This window comes from Maylandia zebra, linkage group LG9 (assembly GCF_041146795.1).
Source record: "Maylandia zebra isolate NMK-2024a linkage group LG9, Mzebra_GT3a, whole genome shotgun sequence".
NCBI lineage: Eukaryota > Metazoa > Chordata > Actinopteri > Cichliformes > Cichlidae > Maylandia > Maylandia zebra.
In genome coordinates, this window is record NC_135175.1 from 36,699,169 (window position 1) to 36,709,168 (window position 10,000).

Sequence of the window (10,000 nt, forward strand, 5' to 3'; positions counted from 1 at the left end):
GTCAGTGTTACTGTTGCTGTTAGTGTTGCTGTCAGTGTTACTGTTACTGTTAGTGTTACTGTCAGTGTTGCTGTCAGTGTTACTGTTACTGTCAGTGTTGCTGTCAGTGTTGCTGTCAGTGTTGCTGTCAGTGTTACTGTCAGTGTTACTGTTGCTGTTAGTGTTGCTGTCAGTGTTACTGTTACTGTTAGTGTTACTGTCAGTGTTGCTGTCAGTGTTAGTATTACTGTCAGTGTTGCTGTCAGTGTTACTGTTACTGTCAGTGTTACTGTTTCTGTCAGTGTTGCTGTCAGTGTTACTGTCAGTGTTACTGTTGCTGTTAGTGTTGCTGTCAGTGTTACTGTTACTGTTAGTGTTACTGTCAGTGTTGCTGTCACTGTCAGTGTTACTGTCAGTGTTGCTGTCAGTGTTGCTGTCAGTGTTACTGTTGCTGTTAGTGTTGCTGTCAGTGTTACTGTTACTGTTAGTGTTACTGTCAGTGTTGCTGTCAGTGTTACTGTTACTGTCAGTGTTGCTGTCAGTGTTGCTGTCAGTGTTGCTGTCAGTGTTGCTGTTACTGTCAGTGTTATTGTCAGTGTTACTGTCAGTGTTGCTGTCAGTGTTGCTGTCAGTTTTGCTGTCAGTGTTGCTGTCAGTTTTGCTGTCAGTGTTGCTGTTACTGTTAGTGTTGCTGTCAGTTTTGCTGTTACTGTTAGTGTTACTGTCAGTGTTGCTTTCAGTTTTGCTGTCAGTGTTGCTGTCACTGTTGCTGTCAGTTTTGCTGTCAGTTTTGCTGTCAGTGTTACTGTTACTGTTAGTGTTACTGTCAGTGTTGCTGTCAGTTTTGCTGTTACTGTTAGTGTTACTGTCAGTGTTGCTGTCAGTGTTGCTGTCAGTGTTACTGTCAGTGTTGCTGTCAGTGTTGCTGTCAGTGTTGCTGTCAGTTTTGCTGTCAGTGTTGCTGTCAGTGTTGCTGTCAGTTTTGCTGTTACTGTTAGTGTTACTGTCAGTGTTGCTTTCAGTTTTGCTGTCAGTGTTGCTGTCACTGTTGCTATCACTGTTGCTGTCAGTGTTACTGTCAGTTTTGCTGTCAGTGTTACTGTCAGTGTTACTGTTACTGTCAGTGTTGCTGTCAGTTTTGCTGTTACTGTTAGTGTTACTGTCAGTGTTGCTGTCAGTTTTGCTGTTACTGTTAGTGTTACTGTCAGTGTTGCTGTCAGTTTTGCTGTCAGTGTTGCTGTCAGTGTTGCTGTCAGTGTTGCTGTCAGTGTTGGTGTTACTGTCAGATTTGCTGTCAGTTTTGCTGTCAGTGTTACTGTCAGATTTGCTGTCAGTTTTGCTGTCAGTGTTACTGTTGCTGTCAGTGTTACTGTCAGTGTTACTGTTGCTGTTAGTGTTGCTGTCAGTGTTACTGTTACTGTTAGTTTTACTGTCAGTGTTACTGTCAGTGTTACTGTTACTGTCAGTGTTGCTGTCAGTGTTGCTGTCAGTGTTACTGTCAGTGTTACTGTCAGTGTTGCTGTCAGTGTTGCTGTCAGTGTTACTGTTACTGTCAGTGTTACTGTCAGTGTTACTGTCAGATTTGCTGTCAGTTTTGCTGTCAGTGTTACTGTCAGTGTTACTGTTGCTGTCAGTGTTACTGTCAGTGTTACTGTTGCTGTTAGTGTTGCTGTCAGTGTTACTGTTACTGTTAGTGTTACTGTCAGCGTTGCTGTCAGTGTTACTGTTACTGTCAGTGTTGCTGTCAGTGTTGCTGTCAGTGTTGCTGTTAGTGTTGCTGTCAGTGTTGCTGTCAGTGTTGCTGTCAGTTTTGCTGTCAGTGTTGCTGTCAGTGTTGCTGTCAGTTTTGCTGTCAGTGTTACTGTCAGTGTTACTGTTAGAGTTTGTATTGTTGATTGTCATTTATGCTTACAAATATTTAACCATGGATGCTTAGAGGTGTATAATTAATTGTGTAGTGATAAGTTGGGTGATCTTTAACAGGCTACAGAGGCTTGGTGTGTATTCCACACTAGAATGCACACCTACATCCTGGAAGCAAGGGAAAGTTCGTACCTTGTTTAATTGTTTTATGGTAGGATTAACGTAGTTACGTCTGTTCTAGTCTAAGTGCTTTTTGTGTATAAATGAACTGCTGGACTTCCTCACGGTGTTATCTAGGATGAGGGGGGGTCTACTCTCTTCCTGACCAAGGATGTTTGCTTGTGTGCTTTTATGACCCTTTGATCAGCAGTACCCACACACACACACACACACACACACACACATCCAACACACACACACACATCCACCACATACGCCAACACACACACAGGCAAGGTACTCTTTGTTTGTATGTAGACGTCATATGTTAATGAACCTATGCATATTCATGTAACCTCAATAAAAGGGCAGTGGTACGGGAGAATGGACGAGAGCAACTGGGGTCAGGCGAAGGAACGGCGCCTGTCCGGTTCTCTCCCGTGCACGAGTAACATGAAGAACTTTGCCTACTTGTGTCTTGCTTTGCAGTGTAATTATATTGCCTTCAACGTTCCAGCGGATGGGTTCAAGCTACAAACCTATCAGTTACTGTTACTGTCAGTGTTGCTGTCAGTGTTGCTGTCAGTGTTATTGTCAGTGTTACTGTCAGTGTTGCTGTCAGTGTTATTGTCAGTGTTACTGTCAGTGTTGCTGTCAGTGTTGCTGTCAGTGTTATTGTCAGTGTTATTGTCAGTGTTGCTGTCAGTGTTATTGTCAGTGTTATTGTCAGTGTTGCTGTCAGTGTTATTTTCAGTGTTATTGTCAGTGTTGCTGTCAGTGTTACTGTCAGTGTTGCTGTCAGTGTTGCTGTCAGTGTTGCTGTCAGTGTTACTGTCAGTGTTGCTGTCACTGTTGCTGTCAGTGTTACTGTCAGTGTTACTGTCAGTGTTACTGTCAGTGTTGCTGTCAGTGTTGCTGTCAGTGTTACTGTCAGTGTTAGTGTTACTGTCAGTGTTGCTGTCAGTTTTGCTGTTACTGTTAGTGTTACTGTCAGTGTTGCTTTCAGTTTTGCTGTCAGTGTTGCTGTCACTGTTGCTGTCAGTTTTGCTGTCAGTTTTGCTGTCAGTGTTACTGTTACTGTTAGTGTTACTGTCAGTGTTGCTTTCAGTTTTGCTGTCAGTGTTGCTGTCACTGTTGCTGTCAGTTTTGCTGTCAGTTTTGCTGTCAGTGTTACTGTTACTGTTAGTGTTACTGTCAGTGTTGCTGTCAGTTTTGCTGTTACTGTCAGTGTTGCTGTCAGTGTTACTGTCAGTGTTGCTGTCAGTGTTGCTGTCAGTGTTACTGTCAGTGTTGCTGTCAGTGTTGCTGTCAGTTTTGCTGTCAGTGTTGCTGTCAGTGTTACTGTTACTGTTAGTGTTACTGTCAGTGTTGCTGTCAGTTTTGCTGTTACTGTTAGTGTTACTGTCAGTGTTGCTTTCAGTTTTGCTGTCAGTGTTGCTGTCACTGTTGCTGTCACTGTTGCTGTCAGTGTTGCTGTCAGTGTTACTGTCAGTTTTGCTGTCAGTGTTACTGTCAGTGTTACTGTTACTGTCAGTGTTGCTGTCAGTTTTGCTGTTACTGTTAGTGTTACTGTCAGTGTTGCTGTCAGTTTTGCTGTTACTGTCAGTGTTACTGTCAGTGTTGCTGTCAGTTTTGCTGTCAGTGTTGCTGTCACTGTTGCTGTCACTGTTGCTGTCAGTGTTATTGTCAGTGTTATTGTCAGTGTTGCTGTCAGTGTTGCTGTCAGTGTTATTGTCAGTGTTATTGTCAGTGTTATTGTCAGTGTTGCTGTCAGTGTTGCTGTCAGTTTTACTGTCAGTGTTACTGTCAGTGTTGCTGTCAGTGTTGCTGTCAGTGTTACTGTCAGTGTTACTGTCAGTGTTACTGTCAGTGTTGCTGTCAGTTTTGCTGTCAGTGTTGCTGTCACTGTTGCTGTCACTGTTGCTGTCAGTGTTATTGTCAGTGTTATTGTCAGTGTTGCTGTCAGTGTTGCTGTCAGTGTTATTGTCAGTGTTATTGTCAGTGTTATTGTCAGTGTTGCTGTCAGTGTTGCTGTCAGTGTTACTGTCAGTGTTGCTGTCAGTGTTGCTGTCAGTGTTACTGTCAGTGTTACTGTCAGTGTTAGTGTTACTGTCAGTGTTGCTGTCAGTTTTGCTGTTACTGTTAGTGTTACTGTCAGTGTTGCTTTCAGTTTTGCTGTCAGTGTTGCTGTCACTGTTGCTGTCAGTTTTGCTGTCAGTTTTGCTGTCAGTGTTACTGTTACTGTTAGTGTTACTGTCAGTGTTGCTGTCAGTTTTGCTGTTACTGTTAGTGTTACTGTCAGTGTTGCTTTCAGTTTTGCTGTCAGTGTTGCTGTCACTGTTGCTGTCACTGTTGCTGTCAGTGTTACTGTCAGTTTTGCTGTCAGTGTTACTGTCAGTGTTACTGTTACTGTCAGTGTTGCTGTCAGTTTTGCTGTTACTGTTAGTGTTGCTGTCAGTGTTGCTGTCAGTTTTGCTGTCAGTGTTGCTGTCAGTGTTGCTGTCAGTGTTACTGTCAGTGTTACTGTCAGTGTTGCTGTCAGTGTTAGTGTTACTGTCAGTGTTGCTGTCAGTGTTACTGTTACTGTCAGTGTTACTGTCAGTGTTACTGTCAGATTTGCTGTCAGTTTTGCTGTCAGTGTTACTGTCAGTGTTACTGTTGCTGTCAGTGTTACTGTCAGTGTTACTGTTGCTGTCAGTGTTACTGTTACTGTTAGTGTTACTGTCAGTGTTGCTGTCAGTGTTACTGTTACTGTCAGTGTTGCTGTCAGTGTTGCTGTCAGTGTTACTGTCAGTGTTGCTGTCAGTGTTATTGTCAGTGTTGCTGTCAGTGTTGCTGTCAGTGTTACTGTCAGTGTTATTGTCAGTGTTACTGTCAGTGTTGCTGTCAGTGTTGCTGTCAGTGTTACTGTTACTGTCAGTGTTGCTGTCAGTGTTGCTGTCAGTGTTGCTGTCAGTGTTATTGTCAGTGTTACTGTCAGTGTTGCTGTCAGTGTTGCTGTCAGTGTTGCTGTCAGTGTTACTGTCAGTGTTACTGTCAGTGTTATTGTCAGTGTTACTGTCAGTGTTACTGTCAGTGTTGCTGTCAGTGTTACTGTTACTGTCAGTGTTGCTGTCAGTGTTGCTGTCAGTGTTACTGTCAGTGTTGCTGTCAGTGTTGCTGTCAGTGTTACTGTCAGTGTTACTGTCACTGTTGCTGTCAGTGTTACTGTTACTGTCAGTGTTACTGTCAGTGTTACTGTCAGATTTGCTGTCAGTTTTGCTGTCAGTGTTACTGTCAGTGTTACTGTTGCTGTCAGTGTTACTGTCAGTGTTACTGTTACTGTTAGTGTTGCTGTCAGTGTTGCTGTCAGTGTTACTGTTACTGTCAGTGTTGCTGTCAGTGTTGCTGTCAGTGTTGCTGTCAGTTTTGCTGTCAGTGTTGCTGTCAGTGTTGCTGTCAGTGTTGCTGTCACTGTTGCTGTCAGTTTTGCTGTCAGTGTTACTGTCAGTGTTACTGTTAGAGTTTGTATTGTTGATTGTCATTTATGCTTACAAATATTTAACCATGGATGCTTAGAGGTGTATAATTAATTGTGTAGTGATAAGTTGGGTGATCTTTAACAGGCTACAGAGGCTTGGTGTGTATTCCACACTAGAATGCACACCTACATCCTGGAAGCAAGGGAAAGTTCGTACCTTGTTTAATTGTTTTATGGTAGGATTAACGTAGTTACGTCTGTTCTAGTCTAAGTGCTTTTTGTGTATAAATGAACTGCTGGACTTCCTCACGGTGTTATCTAGGATGAGGGGGGGTCTACTCTCTTCCTGACCAAGGATGTTTGCTTGTGTGCTTTTATGACCCTTTGATCAGCAGTACCCACACACACACACACACACACACACACACACACACACACACACACACACATCCAACACACACACACACATCCACCACATACGCCAACACACACACAGGCAAGGTACTCTTTGTTTGTATGTAGACGTCATATGTTAATGAACCTATGCATATTCATGTAACCTCAATAAAAGGGCAGTGGTACGGGAGAATGGACGAGAGCAACTGGGGTCAGGCGAAGGAACGGCGCCTGTCCGGTTCTCTCCCGTGCACGAGTAACATGAAGAACTTTGCCTACTTGTGTCTTGCTTTGCAGTGTAATTATATTGCCTTCAACGTTCCAGCGGATGGGTTCAAGCTACAAACCTATCAGTTACTGTTACTGTCAGTGTTGCTGTCAGTGTTGCTGTCAGTGTTACTGTCAGTGTTGCTGTCAGTGTTGCTGTCAGTGTTGCTGTCAGTTTTGCTGTCAGTGTTGCTGTCAGTGTTGCTGTCAGTTTTGCTGTCAGTGTTGCTGTCAGTGTTGCTGTCAGTGTTGCTGTCAGTGTTACTGTCAGTGTTGCTGTCAGTGTTGCTGTCAGTGTTATTGTCAGTGTTACTGTCAGTGTTGCTGTCAGTGTTATTGTCAGTGTTACTGTCAGTGTTGCTGTCAGTGTTGCTGTCAGTGTTATTGTCAGTGTTACTGTCAGTGTTGCTGTCAGTGTTACTGTCAGTGTTACTGTCAGTGTTGCTGTCAGTGTTACTGTCAGTGTTGCTGTCACTGTTGCTGTCAGTGTTACTGTCAGTGTTACTGTCAGTGTTGCTGTCAGTGTTACTGTCAGTGTTACTGTCAGTGTTACTGTTACTGTCAGTGTTACTGTCAGTGTTACTGTCAGTGTTACTGTCACTGTTGCTGTCACTGTTGCTGTCAGTGTTACTGTCAGTGTTATTGTCAGTGTTACTGTCAGTGTTGCTGTCACTGTTGCTGTCAGTGTTGCTGTCAGTGTTACTGTCAGTGTTGCTGTCAGTGTTGCTGTCAGTGTTGCTGTCAGTGTTACCAGCTCAGGGTGACAGCAGCAGCTTGGACCAAGCTTCCTGTCTGTAGCAGGAGGTCCTGCGCCGACACAGACGAGTCTTCAGGAAGGACCAGCAGACGGCAGGACGACATGGCCCCAAGCAGCCGGCCGATGCGACAGTCCAACAGGTCTGTCGCCATTTTGGCCACCAGGTCCACGTCTTTGAGAGCCACATACACATTCTGCAGGACTGACACAGAGTGGAAGGGAATCATTATCGAATGCTTATAAATCTGATGTCCTTTCTTTGTATATTAGCACAACAACAATGAGACGGGAAGCTGTCCGTCCTTACACCGCTCAGTGTTGAGGGCAGTCCAGGACAGTGAGGTGAGTCCAGGGGAGAGAGCTGCCTCCACACGGCCAATGAAGGGCTGCATGAGGGGGAGGAGGAGAGGTGGGACCCTGCCCACCACAGAGCTGTAGTCCTGGAGCATCTCCAGCAGTCTGGACCAGAGTCAGCACCATCAAAGAAAACACAAGTTTACCAAAGTGAAGAAGAGATGAAGATGAGTCTGAGACGAGATGAGTAACGTCGCAGAGAAAATAAATCCTGATGTTGTTTAATCAAGAACAAGCGCCTTGTTTCTGTGAGCTTTTCTATCCAGCACAGAGTGAAGTAACAACAAGAACTACAAACCAAAGAAAAGACATTCATGTGATGGATTTGAGTGAGAACATCACAGAATGAGCTGCTGACGCGCCTACAGCTGGACTGAACAGCTGCTCTCACCGGCTGTACAAATCTCTGAGCTCTGATTCCCTGGAGGTCATCTTCTGGATGACCTTTGGCACGTTCACGCCCAGTTTGGTCATCCACCGAGCTTCCTGCAGCACCTCCAGCACCACAGGGTCCAGGTTCACCGAGACCTCCTGAAACAAAGAGGCTCTTTCAAATGTTCAATAAAATCTAAAATCTAACAGCAAATTTAAGGATCCAGCATCCAAAGGAAAGTAGAGTGTGTGGTGTTAGTTCACTGCCTGCAGAAACAAAAGCAGTCGGCTCTGGACTGTCGGTCACATGACTGAAATGTGTAAAAACGATTTGTTCAAATCTGAAAAAGATGATTAAAAAGTTAAAGCCACGCACGACCTTTAAAAGCTGCTTTCATTCAGTCGTCACAAACCTTGCTGTCTTCATGCCGGACCAGCAGGGCGGTGCTCAGGCAGCGTGGCGCACTCTCTGCAGCCTGACTCCACCCCTGCAGGTGCAGCACCTCGTACTGCAGCAACACCACAGCCAGCTGGTTGTAGCTCCGGATGACTTTTGTCATCTCTGGTCCCTGAGACAGACACAGACAGGCGGCGTCACCGAGGACGCGGTCATCACAGAGATCATGTGACTGATGGGGTAAAGTCAGAGTGTGCACCTTCAGGAAGTCAAGCTTCTTCTTCAGGATCAACATCGGAGCTTCAACCTTCCTGAAGAGCTGCCGGCTCCAAAGGACCCTGCCTGACACCTGAGAGAGAGAGAGCAATAACAAAAGCTCTATCGGTAAATAAATCATCTGTATTTCTCAATAGAAGCACAATAGAAGCACAATAGAAGCATCCTCCAGGACTGGAGTTTGACACTTGGATTTAAAGTAGTGAATTTCCTGCTGGTGTTTGTGAGCACAGGGTGAGCAGGTGTAAGTACCGGCGGCAGGTTGCGTCCGATGGGCGGCCGGTCCTTGTGTTTCTGGTAGGTCTTCCTCAGCAGCTCCAGATCTCGGCTGTAGCGCTGCAGCAGCAGCAGGTAGTACTGCCTCAGGTCCAAGCGAGCCAGCGGACCCGACTCAAACATGGCCAACAGCTCCAGCAATCTCTGCGTCTGAATCCAGACACATTGTTTCAGTTCTGTGTGTTTGATACGATAAGAAGTCGCTTTCAGTTCTGATTGTGTGAACTCACAGAGACAGGCCGGCTGAACCAGTCGTCCAGCAGAGACCGAAGACACTGGAACACACTCTGAACCTGGAGCTGGAAGTCTGCATAGTCTCTGTCAAACTGAGACACACAGAGCTTCCTCAGGACTGAACCACAACTCGTAACAGCTGGAAGAGCGAGGTAAGCTGAAGCCTCTGCAACCACCGAGTTATTTCTGATCATCATCCAAGACATCATTAGACAGAAACACACGCTGTCTGAACTAAACACACACTGTTGTTGTGTTTGCTGAACACACTGACTTCTCTTAAAGCAAATGGAGTCGAGCGTTTCAGGAAGATCAGACTGGTAGAAAGCCCTGAAAGCCTTTCAAAGACTTGTTCATCGCTCCACAGTAAGAGCATCTGTCCACAAACGGAGGAACTTCTGACTTTCAGGACTGTTCAGTTCAGCTTTGAGTCGGTAACATCCATCAATAACCTTCATGGTGAAACCTGCACACTGGTTTCCTCTCTGTGTGAGCTTTGGTTCAGCTATGTCTCTATGAGCAGTGTTATAATGTCCACATCTGTGAGTGTGTAAGGGTGTGTGACCTGTGGACGATGTGCCTGCCAGATGTTTGTGAGCGTGCATACTGGTGCACAGAGACACTACAGCGAAGCACATGCTGGATAACATGTGTGACTGCGTGACTACAGTCTGATAAATAGCTGATAAGAACGGTGCTCGTGTTAGGAAACCAGGAGGGAAACGACTGTTCTGACCTCTGATGGAGGCTGTTGTGTTCAAAGGCAGTTAGTAAAAGTTCTCTTTGTTCATCCAGCTGCTCTGTGAGGTCAGAGTGTGATTACTCAGAGTCCAATAAAGACATGAAACGTACCTGTTACTGTGTTATTAGCTGTTATTGGCTCATTCAGCCTCACTGTGAGAGAAGCTTCACAATCATATTCTTCTGATAAAAGCTGTCCCAGTAAAACCAATAAAGTCCTGTTCCTGTCAGGGCCGGGGTCTGGGGAAGCAGGACTCAGGTGTTTTTGTGGTTTTCGCTGTTTTCCACAGGAGAGCCGTGTTTAAGAGTGTGGCTGAGTTCCAGTGGGCGCGGGATCCTTCAGTCTAACTCATCCTAATAATAATTATTGTGAAGACACCTCGCTCGCTGGATGACCTCTGACCTGTGTTTTTGTGTCACCAGGGTTCAGCAGAGTGTTTTTCACGGAGCCACGGTTGGGAGCAGGAGT

General features: G+C 45.3%; 1 protein-coding gene across 1 annotated transcript in view; it reads right to left on the reverse strand.

The window, feature by feature from the left end:
• Positions 1-10,000, reverse strand: part of dnah5l (dynein, axonemal, heavy chain 5 like) — a 50,700-nt gene that overhangs the window by 38,535 nt on the left and 2,165 nt on the right. The window contains exons 5-11 of the mRNA XM_076888595.1: positions 8,787-8,882; positions 8,533-8,706; positions 8,264-8,353; positions 8,021-8,176; positions 7,627-7,766; positions 7,189-7,340; positions 6,876-7,083 (exon numbers count right to left, since the gene is read on the reverse strand). Coding sequence (XP_076744710.1) covers positions 6,876-7,083; positions 7,189-7,340; positions 7,627-7,766; positions 8,021-8,176; positions 8,264-8,353; positions 8,533-8,706; positions 8,787-8,882 — 1,016 coding nt within the window. The remainder of the gene's footprint in view (positions 1-6,875; positions 7,084-7,188; positions 7,341-7,626; positions 7,767-8,020; positions 8,177-8,263; positions 8,354-8,532; positions 8,707-8,786; positions 8,883-10,000) is intronic.